The sequence below is a fragment of the Prionailurus bengalensis genome, chromosome B4 (genome assembly GCF_016509475.1).
Source record: "Prionailurus bengalensis isolate Pbe53 chromosome B4, Fcat_Pben_1.1_paternal_pri, whole genome shotgun sequence".
Taxonomy (NCBI): domain Eukaryota; kingdom Metazoa; phylum Chordata; class Mammalia; order Carnivora; family Felidae; genus Prionailurus; species Prionailurus bengalensis.
Window position 1 is genome coordinate 77,369,422 of NC_057358.1, and position 20,922 is coordinate 77,390,343.

The 20,922-nt window shown below is 37.8% G+C and overlaps 1 protein-coding gene across 6 annotated transcripts in view; it reads left to right on the forward strand.

The window, feature by feature from the left end:
- The window catches only part of ATF1 (activating transcription factor 1), a 79,394-nt gene extending 61,910 nt beyond the window's left edge, over nucleotides 1-17,484 (forward strand). For 2 of the 6 annotated variants that reach the window (XR_006294662.1, XR_006294663.1), the window contains 5 exons: nucleotides 3,783-3,913; nucleotides 8,284-8,466; nucleotides 8,552-8,711; nucleotides 11,457-11,576; nucleotides 15,980-16,081. Coding sequence is in view for 4 of the 6 variants with exons in the window: in XM_043563901.1 (XP_043419836.1) it covers nucleotides 3,783-3,913; nucleotides 8,284-8,466; nucleotides 8,552-8,711; nucleotides 15,980-16,124 (619 nt within the window). In the remaining 2 variants the exon portion in view is untranslated. Of the gene's footprint in view, nucleotides 1-3,782; nucleotides 3,914-8,283; nucleotides 8,467-8,551; nucleotides 8,712-11,456; nucleotides 11,577-15,979 lie in introns of all 6 variants that reach the window. The other 4 variants (XM_043563901.1, XM_043563902.1, XM_043563903.1 and 1 more) reach the window with 2 other exon arrangements.
- The last annotated feature ends 3,438 nt before the right edge of the window (nucleotides 17,485-20,922 follow it).

The following is a 20,922-nucleotide window of genomic DNA, read 5'->3' on the forward strand; positions in this document are numbered from 1 at the left end:
TCTATCTACCAATTGAGCCAGCAAGGCACCCCCAGAAGACTTTAAAAAAAATTTTTTTTTAACATTTATTCATTTTTGAGAGATGGAGAGAGAGCACGAGTAGGGGAGGGGCAGAGAAAGAGGGAGACACAGAATCAGAAGCAGGCTCCAGGCTCTGAGCTGTCAGCACAGAGCCCGACATAGGGCTCAGAACTCATGAACCATGAGATCATGACCTGAGCCGAAGTCAGACGCCTAACCGATTGAGCCACCCAGGCGCCCCCAGAAGACTTTTTTAAAAACAGAAAGCAGGGATCCTGGGATGGCTCAGTTGGTTAAGCATCTGACTATGGCTCAGGTCATGATCTCACTCGTGAGTTTGAGCCTTGCATCAGGCTGTCTGCTGTCAGCGCAGTGTGTGCTTCAGATTCTTGGTTTCCCCCCTCTCTTCCCCTCTCCTGCTCACTTCTTTCTCTCTCTCAAAAATGAATTTAAAAAAACATAAAAAAAAAACCAGAAAGCAAATAATTGGTAGGTCAAATGATAGCAATAATTAATATTTAGAAGACATGGCTTCAATTCATTAATTGAGATTATAAAACTATAAGCCAGTATTACTCATGAATATAAACACAGCAAAATAAGAGCTTTAGCAAACTAAATCCAATGACACATAAAAGATGTTACATATGATGAAAAAGTAGGATTCATACCAGGAACGCAAAATTGGCTTAACATCTGAAAATCAGTCAACGTAATACATCATATTTATAGAATAAGAACAAAAAAATGTATGATCATCTCAACGGACACAAGAAAAAGCATTTAACAAGTCCATTTGATAACATGCTCATCAAACAAATAGAAGGGAGCTTTTCAGGGGCTCCTGGGTGTTTGACTCTTGATTTCAGCTCAGGTCACGATCTCACAGTTAGTGGGATCGAGCCCCGCATCAGGTTCCGTGCTGAGCATAGAGCCTGCTTGGGATTTTCTCTTTTCCTCTCTGACCCTCACTTGCTCATGCGCACATGCACTCTCTCAAATAAATAAAGAGGGGGGTGCTCTTCAGCCTAATAAAGTACATCAATAAAAGCCCATAGGTAAGCATATTTAGTGATGTAAGAGTGAATGTTCTCTCCCTAAGATCATGAACACAACAAGGCTGTGGATGTCTGCTCTCACGACTTCTACCTAACATTGTATTCAGGCATTTAGGCAAGAAAATGAAATAAAAGGCGTTCAGATTGGAAAGGAAACAATTTGTGGACGACATGATCTCATATACAGAAAATCTTAAAGTACCCACTAAAATAAAGTAATGAGTTCAGCAAGGTAGCAGGAAACCTTACCATCTATTGATTCTTTGGCACATAGGTGTCTTAATTTCTGTACTTTAAAAAAAATTTTTTTTTTAATTTTTTTTTCCAACATTTATTTTTGCGACAGAGAGAGACAGAGCATGAACGGGGGAGGGGCAGAGAGAGAGGGAGACACAGAATCGGAAACAGCCTCCAGGCTCTGAGCCATCAGCCCAGAGCCTGACGCGGGGCTCGAACTCACGGACCGCGAGATCGTGACCTGGCTGAAGTCGGACGCTTAACCGACTGCGCCACCCAGGCGCCCCTAAAAAATTTTTTTTTAATGTTTACTTTTGAGAGAGTGGGGGAGGGACAGAGAGAGAGAGACAGAATCCAAAGCAGGCTCCAGTCTCTGAGCTGTCAGCACAGAGCCCAACGCAGGGCTCGAACCCACGAGCCATGAGGTCATGACCTGAGTCGAAGTTGGATGCTTAACTGACTGAGCCACCCAGGTGCCCCTTCTGTACTTTCTTTATACTCCAAATGTTGCATAACTTAAAAGTGAAAAAGAACTGGGCGCAGCATTCCGCAGTCTCATGCTAGGCTGGCTGCATAAGACCACACAGACATCTTGTTAAAGGGATTCTGGAGCTCTGTCCTGACCTACTCACTCAGCTGTTCCGGGTATCAGATGGGAATGTGGATTCAGTAAACCAAACCTCTCCAGGCAATTCTGATACAAGCAGGTTTAGGAACCAGTGTGACCATTCTCCAGATGCCTAACATGGAGTCCTATAGGACTGCCCCTCCCTTATTCTCGATGTGGAACATCTGTTGATACAGTCTACAATTTTATTAGCTTTTGGTGGGAAGATCGTCCAGAGTAAGGAGACAGTCTTTTTCAGTGTGGAAAACATTTTTCAGTGTGTTATAGAAGAAGAGCTGAAGGAACTAAAGTTATCTGGCCTCAAATAAAGAATTGTAGCAATTGTCAAATGTTACAAAGTAGGGCATGGATACAGAATTTTGGTTAAGCTTAAATTTCTTTAGCTTCACTGGGTGGAACCAGCTTTTGGTCTAAATAAGTAAGGGCTTAATAATTGAATGGTTTGCTATTTTGAAGTTGTAGATGACTTATTCCCGGAAATAGAGGCTGTTAGGAATGCTAGGGCATTCCTGCATAGGCTGGAAGGTTGGCATAAACAACATAAAAGATCCTTTTCAATGATAAGGTTTTTTTCCCCCTTTGTGACTATTTTTTGTTTTTTGGTTTTTGGTTTTTTTTTTACAATGAACATAGAAATATTAAGATTTCTTTTTTTCTTTTTCTTCTAGAAAGAAATAATGCTTAATTGTCCCTCTGCCCCCAGTTGTGTTTTGGAAGTTCTTTCTTTTCAGCAAAGGAATCTTTTTCTATCTCCATATTCCTGTCATAAGTGCCATTTTACCAAGTCTGAGGGATACCTGTGGGATTATATTTACTTCCTGTTAAACAATTTTATTGAGGCGCCTGGCTGGCTCAGTCAGTGGAGCATGCAACTCTTGATCTTGGCGTTGTGAGTTCGAGCCTCACTTTGGGCGTAGAGATTACCTAAAAATATTAAAACCATAAATAAACAAACAGTTTTACTTATCACTAGTATTGTGTGCTTTTTATAGTAGTATTCTTATTTCTTATTGGTTTCCTAAAACTGTGGGCTTCTCACTATAGAGTTGAAGGGTGGAAAGACAAATTTGGTCTTTTTATTTATTTTTAATGTTTATTTATTTTTAATTTTTTTTAATGTTTATTCATTTTTTTTGAGAGACAGACTGAGAGTACAAGCAGGGGAGGGGCAGAGAGAGAAGGAGACACAGAGTCCGAAGCAGATCTCAGGCTCTGAGCTGTCAGCATAGAGCCTGATGCGGGGCTTGAACTCATGAACTGTGAGATCATGACCTAAGCCGAAGTCGGCTGCTTAACCGACTGAGCCATCCAGGCGCCCCAGTGTTTGTTTATTTTTGAGAAAGAAAGCGAGCATGAGTGGGTGAGGGGCAGAGATAGGACACAGAATCCAAAGCAAGCTCCAGGCTCTGAGCTGTCAGTGCAAGGCTGACACGGGGCTCAAATTCATGAACCTTGAGATCATGACCTGAGCCAAAGTTGGACACTCAACCAACTGAGCCACCCAGGTGCCCCAGATTGGGTCTTTTTAAATAAAGGTCACTATTTAGAAAATGAATACTGTTCTTGTTAATTAATAAAATACCTTACAACGGAATCATCTCTCTTGTAGGGGAAAGAGACATTCATACCTCTGTAAGGGCCTTGTACCTGTGTATTTGTTCATTGTCTCTTTCCCAGGAGCCATAAACGTCTGTGCTGAACTGAGTGGCTCCTTGACAAAACAGTTAAAATGTCTAGTAGATTATTGTACTTCTAACCTGAGATTGAAAAAGGTTTGGCGGTTTGTTTTTATAAAGCTGTCCTCATTACCAGCATTAATTGAGTTTTATTTTTCACAGAAAAATTTTGAAAGATCTATCCTCTGAAGATACACGGGGCAGAAAAGGAGACGGAGAAAACCCTGGAGTTTCTGCTGTCACTTCTATGTCTGTTCCAACTCCCATCTATCAAACTAGCAGTGGACAGTACAGTACGTATAGGAATATGTTTTTCCATGATGGATACACAAACGCTAAAGAAGTGGTGTATAGAAAGACTGTCATGCTTTAATAGTGAGGATAATTAGTTGAAGGTTAGCATTTTGAGCCCAAAATAATGCAGAATACCTTTTTCAGCATTATCTCATTTACTCCTTACAGCAACCTTGTGAGGTAGGCAGTTATCAATTTATGAGGAAACTGAGCCTTAGAGAGGTTAGACAATGTCCCTAAAGTTACCACACAGCTTGTAAGTGATGCTTACTTTGGAGTTTTGACAGATGCATGGAGTTGTCTAACCACCACAGTCAAGATATAATTTCATCACCCCATGGAATTCTTTGTGCTGTCCATTTGTAGAGGATTTTTCCTCCCATTCCTAACTCCTGTTCAAGTCTAATTGACTCTTGCCACAAAATCTGTGTCCCGTCCCCTCACGTCTCACACCTCCAATCACCACCATTACCCTGGCTTATACTCCTATCTGAATTACTGCAGTGCATGTCCACTTGGTCATTTTGCTTCCATTCTTGCTCTCGTTTTCCATACTGCAGCCAAAGCAGTTTATTTAAAATGTCCATTAGATCACACCACTTTTGCTCCAGTGACTCTCCATCACCCCTAGAATAAGTCCTATAAGGCTAAGTTCCATTCAAGATCTGGCCTCACTTACCAAACTCCAATCTCATCTGCCACTGGCTAGCATTCTAGCAACACTGACTTCCTTGGAATTTCTCCAACATGAAACTTGTTTCTGCCTCAGGATATTTGGGCTTGTCACCCCACTGCCTGGCACATTCTTCTCCCAGAGTCTCATGTGGATGGCTTTTACATCCTTACTTCTGCTCAAGTGTCACTTCTCAAAGAGACCACTCTTCATTAAAATGTGCTCTCTTTAGTTAGCTTTCTTACCTTTTTCATAGCATTTATATGTAATTATTAAAAAGTACATATTTAATTATAGATTATACATAATTATAGATCAGTTTATTTATGATCTGTTCTCAAAGATAAGTTCCCTGAGAGAAAGAACTTTGTCTTGTTCACAGCTGTATTCTTGGCCTGGAGGCCCTGGCGCATAGTAAGCTTTCAGTGAAATTTGTCAGGAATAAGTTATTTAAAGAATATGTAAAAAACACCTCAATGAGGACACATAAGAAACTGAGAACAGTGGTTGCAAGGAAGGAGACCTGGGAACAAAGATCAGAGGCAGTTGAGAAGTTCACTTTCATTTTAAACAAAACTGATTTTTCTTTCCATACACATCCATTACTGTTTTCAAAAATCTTTTTCTTTCTTTGTTTTAAATTTTTTTAATGTTTTTATTTATTTTTGAGAGAGAGAGAGACAGAGCACAAGCAGGGGAGGGGCAGAAAGAGAGGGAGACACAGAATCTGAGGCAGACTCCAGGCTCCAAGCTGTCGGCACAGAGCCCGATGTGGGGCTTGAACCCACGAACCATGAGGTCATGACCTGAGCTGAAGTTGGACACTTAACTGACACCCCAAAATAAATACAATTCAAACTGGTGTTTAAGACAGCATGATCCAATAGAACTTCCTTGCTGAAAATGTTTTATATTTGCATTGTCTAGTATAGTAGCCACTAAGCCATGTGTGACTGTTGAGCACTTGAAATGTGGCTCGTGAGACTGAGGAACTGAATTTCTTATCTTGCTTTCAGTTAATTAATAGTCCTATGTGACTAATGGCTACCGTATCAGTGTAGATTTAGAGTAGATTCAACCAGATAAATATACATGTTAAAAATAGGAAGATAGGTTATAAAAATGAAAACAATTCTGTATTATTACATATGTTTAACATCAAAAGATGTATCTCTCGGGGTGCTTGGGTGGCTCAGTCAATAAGCGTCTGACTTCAGCTCAGGTCATAATCTTGCAGTACGTGAGTTTGAGCTCCGCATTGGGCTCTGTGCTGACAGCTCAGAGCCTGGAGCCTGCTTGGGATTCTGCCTCCCTCTCTCACTCTGCCCCTCCTCTGCTCATGTTCCGTCTCTGTCTCTCTCAAGAATAAATAAACATTAAAAAAAAAAAAAGGATTGTACTTATTTCAATTATAACATATGAAATATCTCCCTAAGTTTCTATGTAGTTTTCATAATTCCTGATTTTAATTGTTTTAGAATAAGCCATATTAATTTGTCATAATTTTTAACGTGCTGATATGCTACTTTTCTTTTTTTTTCAACGTTTATTTATTTTTGGGACAGAGAGAGACAGAGCATGAACGGGGGAGGGGCAGAGAGAGAGGGAGACACAGAATCGGAAACAGGCTCCAGGCTCCGAGCCATCAGCCCAGAGCCTGACGCGGGGCTCGAACTCACAGACCCCGAGATCGTGACCTGGCTGAAGTCGGACGCTCAACCGACTGCGCCACCCAGGCGCCCCGATATGCTACTTTTCTTAAAGAATTTTTTAGGGGTGCCTGAGTGCTCACACTCTGTCTCTCTCTCAAAAGTAAATAATAAACATTTTAAAAAATGTATACATATGTGTGTATGGATACACATTTTGATGTGTGTTAATGTATCAGTCTATATGAACATAGGAAATGATTAGGAAGAGGATGTACATCGAAAATGGTTACCCCAGAATAAGGGTGTGGGGTGGCCAGTAGAATAAATTGGGATAGAGAATAGGACTTTTATTTTACTTATATATTTACATTTATATATATGTATATATATAATGTGTGTTGGAGAGAAGGCGATTGAAAACAATTGCTAATATAAGTTTATTTTATTATTATTATTTTTTTTTAACGTTTATTTATTTTTGAGACAGAGAGAGACAGAGCATGAATGGGGGAGGGTCAGAGAGAGGGAGACACAGAATCTGAAACAGGCTCCAGGCTCTGAGCTGTCAGCACAGAGCCCGACGCGGGGCTTGAACTCACGGACCGCGAGATCATGACCTGAGCCGAAGTCGGCGGCTTAACCGACTGAGCCACCCAGGCGCCCCACTAATATAAGTTTAAAACAAATGTCTGCATCTAAAAAATCTTAAACTGTCATTACTTCTAAAGTCATATAAATTAAAGTATGTAGAATATTTGTTGTGTGGTAGTGGATGAGAGATAATTATATACTCCTGAAAAAAAATATTTTCAATTAAAACATACATTCAGATAAGTGTGTTTTCGCTTCCTGGTACCCAGAGTATAAAAGGAGAAAAAAAGTTGCATAATTATAATCTGATAAGAGGGCACAGAGATGAGGCATTAGAGTCTGAAGGGGATTTATTACGTGGGATTGCATAATGGTAAAATGTTTTCCATTTGATCATATCTTATGGGTGTTTCATGTAAGGTTTGAGAGGAAAGCATTAACATAAGTATAATTCATTGAGGGGCGCCTGGGTGGCCCATTTGGTTAAGCATCTGGCTCAGGTCATGATCTCACAGTTTGTGAGATCGAGCCCCACGTTGGGCTTCTGCTCTTCTGCTCTGCGCTGACAGCGTGGAGCCTGCATGGGATTCTCTCTCTCCCTCTGCCCCTCTCCTGCTCACTCACTCTCAAAATAAACAAACATTAAAAAATATATATATATATATATATATATATATGTGTGTGTATATATATATATATACACACATATATATATATATACACACACACACATATATATATATATATATACATAACTCATTGAAAAATGCTGTGGGGCACATAGTAATGTGACCTCTTTCTCATGACAACCTTATTGGTGATTTTCACTAGGAAGTAACTTGAATAGATTACATTTTTAAAATATCACTTAAGTAAATAACATTTAGTACAATTTAATAGTGGTTACCCCTAGACAGCAGAGCTCAGAAACAAAGTATGAAGATATATATATTTTCATTATGTAACCTTCTATCCTCTTAAAAATTTTCCCATAGGCATAGGCCCGTTTAATCTATTCAAAAATATTTTTAAGCTTATCATCTTTTTAATGCTTCTTTTGAATAAAAATACACAGTGTGTTAATGTTTCCTTCTACTGATTTTTCCTTTAAAAGTTAGCCATTGGTACCCTCTCCTAATGTTCCAGAACTGCTGTGACAGCATTAGCAATTAGCATGCAGTGCTCCATTGAGCCCATAATGTGTTTTGACTAATCTACAGTTTGAGACTAAATTTAATATTAGTGCACCTGAACTATAAAATTTTATAAAGAAATGCCATTTTATTTATTTTATTTCTTTTACATATAGTTCACCCAAAGTAGTTAACAGTTACCAAGTGGAACTGCATTCAGACCTGTTTTAATAAGTAGTGGCTGGGTTTTTTTTCACCAATCCTTTGCAATTAGTGTATTGTACAGCCTTACAATAGCTATGTTCTCTCTTTGGTTAAAGTTGCCATTGCCCCAAATGGAGCCTTACAACTGGCCAGCCCAGGCACAGATGGAGTACAGGGACTTCAAACATTAACCATGACAAATTCAGGCAGTACTCAGCAAGGGACAACAATTCTCCAATATGCACAGACCTCTGATGGACAGCAAATACTTGTGCCCAGCAACCAGGTGGTTGTACAAAGTAAGTATGTTTAAGTGTCTGTGGAAAACATCCCAATGTACTTTCAAAGACACTTAGGAATTAACTCACTCTTCTGACCACACAGCTGCATCAGGAGATATGCAGACGTATCAGATCCGTACCACACCTTCAGCTACTTCGCTGCCACAGACTGTGGTGATGACATCTCCTGTGACTCTTACATCTCAGACATCTAAGACAGATGACCCCCAACTGAAGAGAGAAATAAGGTTGATGAAAAACAGGTAGGTGGTAAAATTGTGCTGCCAGAATGGGTAACGTTTCTGTAAATCTCAAAACGTAACCAAGTGTTAACTGGAATTGTGAGTTAAAAATGAGAGCGTTTGGGGTGCCTGGCTAGCTCAGTTGGTGGAGCACAACTTTATCTTGGGCTTGTGAGTTTGAGCCCCACACTGGCCGTAGATAGAGCTTACTTTAAAAAAGAGAGCTTTATTTTACTGAGTGTTATGTTGTATCTAGTTCATTTCCAAAGGATCCCATTGCTCAATCTCTTTACTTAATATATGACCTAGAGTTCTTTCATTTTTATTTTGTCTTTTGAATAGTACTATTAAGCAGAGCTTTTCAAACAATATATTTTGTTCTTGCTGGGCTGACAAAAGTTAAATGAAAATAATAATTTGCTGCTTGCCATTGACAGTGAGAAGAGGGAAGAATTCCTAAAAAACTGATGGACACAGAAATGCTAAAAATGAATTTTACCCATGAATATATATCAGTGATTTAACCTCCAGAAACATTTACTTTCATTTTAAATGTATTTTAAACATAGTTGTATCAGCTATATGTACATCAGCCATGAAAACCACCAGTTCTTTGAGAAAAAGAATATAATGGGTACCCTTCTGTAGTGAGTTTAAGGGGAAAAAAAAGAGAGAAAGGACACTAATAAAAACTATAGTAGGAATCAAAAAGGGTAGATACCCACATATAAAACAAATATTTAAAAAATTACAGGATTCTGTTTTTAACTCCTCTAAGTTAGAAAATTAGAATAAAAGGATGATTTTCTAGAGCAATAAAAATGATCATACAAGGACCAGAAGGATGCATTTAATTACTTCAAGATAAAATGTTTCTTTACTAAAAACTAAGAGCGAGCATCATTGTAATGAACTTAGTAACATGGCAGGGATTGTCTGTTGTCTTGGAGGTTCCAACAAATGCAATAAGACAAGGATCTGAAGTAAGTTATGTAAATACTAGAAAAGAAGAGCCGTCTTTTTTTGTTGATGATATGGTTGTGTACCTAGGATACCCAAAAGATTTGTTAAGAATTACGTGAATGAGGTTTCTCTTTCTGATAATACGACCTCGCTATGTAATATTATTAAAAGCTTGATGAAATATAAAAACCACCCTTTTAAATGATTGGATGAGCCTCCAGGGAAGTAAGAGATATCTATTGAGGTTAGGAATCAATCAGAAGCACAAGACCATGAAGTTCATAAGCACTGAAGCAACCCCTGTATAATCTGTAAATAAATTCATATCTTTGTGATTGGTATAGCTTTGGTATGCAGAGGGGACTAGGGGCAAAACCTGGGGTCTGTGCAGCCTGGGGGAACTGGATCAGAGATTGTTATTCTTCATGAAGTCAAGACCCAAGCATAGTTGACCCTTGAACAATGGAGGCGTTGGGGCGCTGACCCCCACCCCCATGCCATTGAAAATCTATAATTTTTGACTCCCCAAAAACTGAGTTGACTAGAATCCTTACTGATAACATAAACAGCCAATTAACACATATTTTTTATGTTATATGTAGTTATATATACTGTATTCTTACAACAAAGTAAGCTAGAGAAAAAATACTAAGAAAATCATAAGGAAGAGAAAATACATTTATGGTACCATATTAAAAAAAAATCTGCATATAAGTAGACTCACACAGTTCAGACCCGTGTTGTTCAAGAGTCAGCTGAAATTTAAAAATGGTCTGGGTCCATAGTTCCCCAACTTTTTGGAAGAAAGCAGTCTTAACACAGCCTTTAACAAATTCCCATACATTGAGTTCTAACAAATACAAGTTGAAAAAATCACAGACTGTCCAAGGAATTAGGCCTCCATCATCATATGTGCCAAGCCTTTATGTTACTTTCACAAAAACCTTTGAGGTGTATATAATATTATTTCCAGTTTTTCTGAGATGAGGAAACTGAGGCTTAGGTTAATTTCTTTGCCCAAGGTTAAACTACTCAGTAAGTGGTAGAGGTAGGATTTAAACACACGGGTCCAGGTTTCAGAGTCCAAAGACTTAGATATTCGATAATACTGCACTACCTTTCAGGAGCAAGAGTCATCAGAAAGAGCACACAACAGAACAACCTTTGTCAAGCCTTCAGTTATCTGTCTACTAGATTTAAAGAAAAAAAAGGGTGTCCTTGAAAATCATCAAAGATCAAGAGACTATAAAAATGATAAAAATTGGAAAAGAAAAAATAAAATTGCTCTCCGTAGCAAATATTCATCTGCTTAGAATATCCAGGAGATCATGTACAAAGTATTAGAAAGCTTGAAAAATAAGCAGCATTGTACTGGAAACCTTTAACCATTTAGTAGTAAAACAAGAACAGAGGGTATTATGAGGATTTAAATGAAAGGAAATCCTTACCTACTATTTTTTATATAATTGCCTATTTTTTAAAATGGACTTACAGAAAAATTATTAGAAGTAATGAATTTATAACATTGCTAAATATAACACCAGTATTCAAAAATCGCATTTCTTTACATCAGTAATGGTTTGGTAAATAATTATTTAAAAGACACCATTTATGTTATCAACAAAATATCAGAGAAGAAATCTAACAACAAAAGATCTCCAGGACAATTATGAAAAATATTGTACAATGTCTTTGAAAGACCTTAAGGAAGATCTAAATAAAATGGAGAAATAAATACTATGTCCATAGATATGGAAACTCAGTATTATAAAGATGACTATTTTTCCCCCAATTGATCCATAGATTCAATGCAGTTCCAATCAAAACCTAAACAGGTTGTTTGAAGAACTTGACAAGTTGATACTAAAATTTATAGAAGAGTAAAGGGCCAAGAACAGCCAAAATATTCCAGACAAGAATAAGGTGAGGAGATATCAAGTTTTATTTAAAGCTGTGGTAATTGAAATAATGTGATAGTGGCATTGAGGAAAAAAAAAAATTGACCAATGAAATAACTCAGAAACTGATCCATGGACACAGGACAGATTATTGGGGGAAGGAGGGACTCTTCAATAAATGGTATTAGGATAATTATTGATAAATGAAAAAATACTGGATTTCTTCCTCACACCATACACAAAATCATTGCAGAGAGATTAAAGACACAAAAGTGAAAGATGAAATTTTGAAACTTTTAAGTGAAAATATATAATCTTATGGTTTCAGGATTAGGAAAAGATAACTTAAAACAATGCACACCCCTCCCACAAACATTAACACAAAAGATTAATGAATCTTCATTAAAATTAATAATTTCTGTTCATCTATAGAGTGAAAATACAAGCTCCAACCCTATAGAAGATACTTGAAACATATCTAACAACAACAAAAAGATTTGTTAGAAAAAACCAAAAATATCTTCTAAGTTATTAAGTACAACCTAATGGAAGAAAAATTGGCAAAATATATGAATAGGCATTTCTCAGAAAACACAAGTGGTTAATAATCGTATGAAAGATTATTCACCCTTATCAATCAGTAATCAAAGAAATGCAAATTAATACCACACATTTAGTTACCATTTATGCCCACCCAATTGGCAAAAATCTTCAAAGTCTAACCAGGAAGTGGCAAGGATTTGAAACAGTGAAACTCAGAGACCGCCTATGGCAGTGAAAGTTGGTACGGTCACTTTGGATTAATTGGCCTTATCTTGTACAATTGACCTGGATATGCTCTATGAGCTGTTTCACTCTGTGTATGTGACTGAGACTTTTGCAGGAAGTATGCATAAAAATGTTCACAACAACAAAAATCAGGAAACAACCTAAATAGTAACAGAATGGACACATACATTTTTGTTGTCTTTATTCAGTCTGATAGTGTTCATGTGTATTGATTGATCACTGTAACATGAATAAGTATTAGGAAGATAAAGTTAAGTGAAAACAAGTTGTAACAGAATACATAAAGTGTCATATTTTAAAATAAGTTTTAGGGGTGCCTGGGTGGCTCAGTCGGTTAAGCGGCCGACTTCGGCTCGGGTCATGATCTCACAGCCCATGAGTTCGAGCCCCACGTCGGGTTCTGTGCTGACAGCTCAGAGCCTGGAGCCTGTTTTGGATTCTGTGTCTCCCTCTCTCTGACCCTCCCCCGTTCATGCTCTGTCTCTGTCTCAAAAATAAATAAACGTTAAAATAACTTTTAGAATATAAGCAAACTAAATTATATACAATTTAGAGATGTATAAATATTACTGAAACCATGAAAATAAGTAAAATATTGAAGCTAGTAATTGCTTCCGGGCAAGAGGCAGGGGTACGGAATCAGGAAATAGCACAGAAATTTCTTCAACAGTATAGATCATATGTTCTCTTATTAAATCAGGTGTTGGGTTTACATGTGTTCATTTTATTTATTATTATGCTTCATAACATTACACCACATACAGTCTTTTGTGTGTATAGTATATCATAATAAATTTTTTTAATTACAGTGATTTATAAGGAAATTTAGTAAGTTTTTCTACTATGAATTACCATCTTGAAAATAATGGGAAGTAATATTCGCATTAGTGGCAAAAAATCATAAAACCCTTAGTAAACTCAATAGGAAGATCACATTTAAGTTTATTTATTTTGAGAGAAAACTAGAAAATGAGCAGGGGAGAGGCAGAGAGAGAGGGAGACAGAGAATCCCAAGCAGGCTCCACGCTGTCAGCACAGAGCCCAATGTGGGGCTCAAACTCACAAACCATGAGATCATGACCTGAGCCAAAACCAAGAGTCAGATGCTTAACCAGTTGAGTCACCCAGGTGCCCCTAAAATACACATAAATTTAATGTGATTCAAACTAGAACCTCTTTAGATCTCCATGGAATTGGACAACATAAGATGAGAGTTTACATGAAAGAAAAAAGTGTTCTAGAATGGTCAAGAACAGGAAGAGGTTACTTGTTCCATTAGGCATTAAAACATACTCTCTAAAACCACTGTAATCAAAACTTGGTATCAGCACAGGAGCAGACAATAACATTAGCAAACAAGATAGAGCCCAGAAATAGCTTTTTATGCTAGCTAAGTACAGTACTTCTAAAAGGTGGCATATTTAATAAATGTTAACTGACACCGCATCTGAAAGAAAATTAGACTCCTCTATTTTATATCACATCTGAAAGTAATTCCAAATGGATTAAAGACTTAATTGTGAAAAATTAAGCAATAAAATTATCTTTAAAATTAAGAGAGAAATATACAGTGCATGGAATTTTAACCTAAGCCAAGAAAAAGACTAAAAAAGAAGCATTTATGGTATAAGATATAAAAATATGAGAAGTCAAATGATAGATTAGAAAATAATATATAAAAACAGGGGCGCTTGGGTGGCTTGGTTGGTTAAGCATGTGACTCTTCAGCTCAGCTCAGGTCATGATCTCATGGTTTGTGGGTTTGAGTCCCGTGTCAGGCTCCATGCTGACAGCTCAGAGCCTGCTTGGTGTTCTCTCTCTCCCTCTCTCTCTCTGCCCCTCCCCTGCTCGCACTCCCTCTCTCTCTTCCTCTCTCAAATAAACTTTTATTTATTTATTTTTTTAATTTTTTTTCTAATGTTTATTTATTTTTGAGACAGGGAGAGACAGCATGAATGGGGGAGGGTCAGAGAGAGAGGGAGACACAGAATCGGAAACAGGCTCCAGGCTCTGAGCTGTCAGCACAGAGCCCGACGCGGGGCTCGAACTCACGGACCGCGAGATCATGACCTGAGCCGAAGTCGGACGCTTAACCGACTGAGCCACCCAGGCGCCCCTCAAATAAACTTTTAAAAAGGAAATCATATAAAAACAGATAAAGGATTGATATGTATAATGCACACAGAGTTCTTAGGTTGTCTTTATAATTTCTCATCGTAAAACAGGAAAAGGTATGAATGGAAAAAGGGTATGAATAGGCAGTTTACATAAGAGATCCAAAAGACCGGGGCACCTGGGTGGCTCAGTTGGTTAAGCGTCCGACTTCGGCTCAGGTCATGATCTCACGGTCTCTGAGTTCAAGCCCCGTGTCGAACTCTGTGCTGATAGCTTAGAGCCTGGGGCCTGCTTCGGATTCTGTGTCTCCCTCTCTGACCCTCCCTCGTTCATGTTCTGTCTCTGTCGCAAAAATAAACGTACCTTGGGGCGCCTGGGTGGCGCAGTCGGTTGAGCGTCCGACTTCAGCCAGGTCACGATCTCGCGGTCCGGGAGTTCGAGCCCCACGTCAGGCTCTGGGCTGATGGCTCAGAGCCTGGAACCTGTTTCTGATTCTGTGTCTCCCTCTCTCTCTGCCCCTCCCCCGTTCATGCTCTGTCTCTCTCTGTCCCAAAAATAAATAAACGTTGAAAAAAAAAAAAATTTTTAAAAAAAAAACGTACCTTAAAAAAAAAATTAAAAAAAAAAAAAAAGATCCAAAAGACCAATAGGCTTTTGAAAAGATGTTCAATCTCACTAGTAGTTAGGGATGAAAATGAATTAACAATAAAGTATACATGACAAGGATCTATACCTACTTGGAAACATCATTAAAATAAAACAGTGTAAAAACAAGTTGCAGATAATACCTACAGTACATAATATAAAAAATACTCAAAATAATACCTCTCTACATATGGGATACATGTATGTGACTTCACAGAAATAATCTAAGAGGACATTTACAAAACTGAGTATCAAGCACTGTTTGTAATTAAAACTTAAATAAAAATTGGAAGAAACAGTGTCAAAAGCCATAGGACCCATAAATTTCACTCCTTGGTTTTGGGACATATGCTCACAAAGAAACTGGTGTTAAGAACATGCATAGCAGCTAAAATGAGAAACAGCCCCAAGGAATAGATCAATACACTATGGTGATGGTCACACAATGGAATACACTCAGCAACAGTAAGGAACAAACCACCTCGAAGCAACATCGATGAGCCTCAAAAGTATACTGAGTGAAAGGAGACCAGACACAAGGGCGCATACTGTATGATTCTGTTATTTGAGGTTCTAGAATAGGAAAATCTTCATCTGTGGTGGTAAAAATCTGAACATTAGTTGTTTGGGGAGAGGACTGACCAGGAATGGGCACAAGGCAACTTTCTGGGACAACAAAGAAGTTCTATGTCTTGATAAGTGTGGGGGTTATATAGGTATGTGCATTTGCCAAAACAGATTGAATTCTGCACTTAAGATCTATGTATTTTGGTTCTGTAGAGATGTAGAGAGATGACCAGGGAGGATTACTGAGGTGCATTTACCATTTAAAGAATGTGAACTTTTTTTCTAACATTGGTTTTTAATGCCTATATTTAGAGAAGCTGCTCGAGAATGTCGCAGAAAGAAGAAAGAATATGTGAAATGCCTGGAAAATCGAGTTGCAGTCTTGGAAAATCAAAATAAAACTCTAATAGAAGAGTTAAAAACTTTGAAGGATCTTTATTCTCATAAAAGTGTTTGATTAAGAAAGAAAATATTTTTGCAGACTTGCCTAAAAATTAGATGGATTTCTTTTCTTTTTAGTGGAGTTTTATAAATTAAAAGGTCAAAAATGAAGCTTTTTATTTAGGCTTTTGCAACTCAAAGATAATCTTATGCAAGAGATCTGGTGACAGAAGATAAAGTGGAAAATGACCTCAAGGAAGTCACTAGCACAGGTGGAAGCCCTGGAAAAATGAAACCCACTCAAGAAGAGGGAAGTGAGCTCTCACACCAATTTGAATTTCCTAAATGACAATAACCCAAAAATGCCAGAGAAGATGAAATTTGGTAAATTATTTTTAAAATCAGTTTACCCTGTAGGTTTGCATTTCTTACTGTTCCCTAAAATTTACCTTTTTCACTTTGTGTGTGTGCGCGCGCGTGAGTGTTTTATTTCTGCCAATAAATTTTAAATTACAAATAGAAAAGCTAATACATAACTAAATATATAAATTATGTGTTCTGATTACGTATACTTGTTCTATCGTCAGATCGTTGAAATGGGTTTTTTAAAGTTTGTTTCTTGGACTTGAGAGGGGTTTTGAGACTTGGGTTTAACTGTTTTTGAGGCTTTGTCCTCAAAGGCATTTAAGGTACATGAATGGAGTATGGTGATTTTGTAACATTTTTTATCAGGATGGAAAGAGAACTTCTGTTTAAAAGTTTGATACTTTTAAATAGTTTGTTTTTTGGTTACTCTGGGAATGGAGATTTTCTACAAATATATAATAAATTGTTTTTTGATTCTATATTCTGTATGCAGTTGAATATACATTACCTATTCTGTTGTGCTTTAATAGAATGGAATGTTTACAGGCCCTTGAGATATTAGAGTATTTTTTAAAAATCTTCTGAAGATACATACCAAAGTTTTCCAAGAGGATTTTATAATCAATTTAATGTAAGGTTTATCAGATTCTAAAATCGTATGGTTATTAAGGCAATTTTATGTTAGAGACTATTTTGTAATGTAGTGAATGGTACATTTCTAAGAAAAGTGACTGCCGATATATTTTTATAGCTAATCTTTATAAATTCTAAAGTTGAGTTTTTAATTATTTTAAATGTTTATATAGTTTAGTAAAAAAAAATATTTTGCATCTCAAAAGTATCATTTTTATATTATGAGAAGTAAAGTTTCCAGATTGGCTAATATTTGAATTGCAAGTTTTGTATATAGTTTATCCAAAGCTCAAGAAAGCCATCCGTACCCCAGTGTTTAACCTCTGTATTCCAGTTTGTATACACTCTGAAATTGTACTGCAGAACTATTGTGCGCTTCTTACACAATATGTATCATATTGTTGTCTGTGAAATTAAAGGATATTTGATAAAATTAAGTTTGCTGAATGTAAAATATATTGTTATGTGAACAGCAAGCTTCCTGATGGCCATTCTGTTAATTATACTAACTACAAGACCTTTCTAGTTTTAAAATAGAGGATAAATTTAAAATTCTGGTCTACACAGCTTGTTTTTAAAAAAAATTTTTTTTTAACGTTTATTAATTTTTGAGAGAGCATGAGTGGGGAAGGGGCAGAGAGACACAGAATCTGAAACAGGCTCCAGGCTCTGAGCTGTCAGCACAGAGCCTGACACGGGGCTCAAACTCACGAACTGCAAGATCCTGACCTGAGCCAGAGTCAGATGCTCAACCGACTGAGCCACCTGGGTGCCCCTACACAGCCTGTTTTAAGGGCGGATATCTTTAGGTGTTTGATTCAGTCAGAACCAATTATAATAAACTAAAAGTAGCTAATTTTTTTGTTCTGCAATTGTTTATGGTTAAGGAACCTGTAATGTGGAAATCTCAACACAATTGACAAATTTGTGTAATCTTAATGAAAAACTCCATTAACAGTATTTTTTAAATGAGACTCTGTTGATTTGGCAGTTTATGAAAAGAAAAAAAAGTTTGATCACCAGTAGGATTACTTATATCACTTATTATTTGATATGAAGCCAAGAGTCTCAGGCCCATTAGGCCCGAAGAACATGAGGAGGTATGGGGTCAGTGTGTTATACCAAGAGTATTTTAAAAGGTTACATTATATATAGGGTATTTTACAAGATTTTTTTTTTTAATTTTTTTTTTCAACGTTTATTTATTTTTGGGACAGAGACAGAGCATGAACGGGGCAGGGGCAGAGAGAGAGGGAGACACAGAATCGGAAACAGGCTCCAGGCTCTGAGCCATCAGCCCAGAGCCTGACGGGGGCTCGAACTCACAGACCGCGAGATCGTGACCTGGCTGAAGTCGGACGCTTAACCGACTGTGCCACCCAGGCGCCCCACAAGATTTTAAGAGAGTATTTGTTAATGTTTGGCTGCCATAGAGATCCTTTAGCTTTTAATGCCTTAACAGGTGGACATCCACAAACATTTATAAACTTAACACTACCTGCAGACTTCTGGTGTAGGGCCTTGCTTTCAACTAAATCAAGTTAGGCTAGCAATGTGTAACAGGCATGAGCAAGCTACTACTGAATCCATAAATGCATACCAGATTATCTTTCAAGAGGTTGGTTTTTTAATTTTTTTTTTAATGGTTTATTTTTTATTTTCAAGAGAGAGCAAGCAGGGGAGGGGCAGAGAAAGACACAGAATCTGAAGCAGGCTCCAGGCTCTGAGCTGTCAGCACAGGACCTGATGTGGGGCTCAGACTCACAAACCGCGAGATCATGACCTGAGCTGAAGTTGGGTACTTAACCAACTGAGCTACCCGGGCGCCCCAATGTTTATTCTTGAGAGAGAGAGATACAGAGCACAAGTGGGGCAGGGACAGAGAGAGAGGGAGCCAGAATCCGAAGCAGGCTCCAGGCCCTGAGCTGTCAGCACAGAGCCCAACGTGGGACGTGAACCCATGAACTGAGATCACAATCTGTGCTGAAGTGGAACGCTTAACCCATCGAGCCACCCAGGTGACCCTCAAGAGGTTTTTCTAACTTGAATCCAAGAAGGGGCTTATGAAATCTTAAAAGTGATTATAGTCCAAACCTGAAATTACACTCCAAAAGTTCAATAGGCCAGTGAAATTATTTCATTGGCTTAGTTTTCTATTTTACATATATTATCAGTTTATTATGGAAATAATTATTGCCCATCAACAGTCTTGAGTATATAAATTAAGATACCCCTTTAGTTTTACTGTACTATGAATGGCACCTGTTGGAGCTTTGCAAATCTTAACTACAGTTGACCCTTAAGCAATGCAGGGGTCAGGGGCATAGACTTCTGTTGCAGTCAAAAATCAATGTACAACTTTTGATTCCCTAAGAATACAAACCTACTGTTGACCAGAAGCAGCCTTACCACTAACAGTCAACATATACTTTGTATGTTCCATGTGTCATATATTGCATTCTTAGAATAAAGCTCAAGAAAATACTAAAATCACAAGAGAAAATACATTTCCAGTACTGTTACTGAAAAAAATCCATGTATATGTGGACCCATGCATTTGACACCTGTGTTGGTCAAGGATCAACCGTGTTTTGGTTCATTTAGCAATTATTACATTGAAGTTACTGTTTAAATCTGTGTTTTTCTCCAGTTAAAAAACATGGACATAGAAATGATAATAAGAATAAATGTTTATGGCTTGTAACTACATAGTTTTAATGGCAGTTCAAATTCCCAGAAAAGATGCTGTAAAAACAATATAAAGTGAGTGAAATTTGACCAAGGGCTTGATTTAAAGGAAAAGTCACAGGTTATAGTGAAACAATGTCAAAGTATATGAAACTCTAATTACATTTGTTATACAAAGTAGGTTTTTATTTTTTTTACATTTATTTATTTTTGAGAGACTGAGACAGAGTGCAAATGGGGGAGGGGCAGAGAGAGAAAGAGAAGCCGAAGCAGGCTCCAGGCCCTGAGAAAGCTGTCAGCACAGAGCCCGATGCAGGGCTTAAACTCACGAACCGTGAGATCATGACTTGGGCCGAAGTTGGATGCTTAACAGACAGCCACCCAGGCGCCCAGGTTTTTATTTTTAATAACTACTGCTGGTTTTTACTATAAAACAAAGGAACGCTTACCTCAAGGTTGTGGAATTCAGAAGCCTATCCTAGGCAGAGTTTAGCAAGAATTTTTTTATTGTTTATTTATTTTGAGAGTGAGTGTGCATGCACATGAGCAGGGGAGGGGCAGAGGAGACCGGGAATCCCAAGCAGACTCTCTGCCAGCTCACAGCCCAAAGCGAGACTCCAACCTAAGCCAAGATCAAGAGTCGGTCATTTAACCAACCGACTGCACCACCCAGCCACCCCTGGCAAGAGTCTTGAGGGATAGTCATTTAGAGGAGGCCTAGGCCATTTAACTTTTTTTTTTTTTCAAGTTTATTTGAGAGAGTACCCGCACATGAGTTGGGGAGGGGCAGAGAGAGGAAGAGTGAGAATCCCAAGAGGCCGACGCTTAATCCACTGAGCCACCCAGGTGTCCCTAACATTTTTTTTTAAAGACCCATTCTGATAACTCTGTCCCCTTGTGTCAGTGTAAGTTTCTTTGTAGCAAACAGGTGTTAGAGATCAAGTCTTTATCATTTCATGATTGGAATCCTTTTCCTTAAAACTGACAGATATAGTTTGCTGCCTTCCATAAGTATATATAACAGTTTTTAACTGGTAACTTATGTAAATATGTATAAGCTTAAATTGTTACAAATTCAGAGTTTCCTATATACATAATATACACAGTAGTACCATTTCTTTAATATCTGAGTGCAGCAAGCTTAGTAAATGTACCCAGAAGCTGTATTAAAGCCATTCATTCATTCA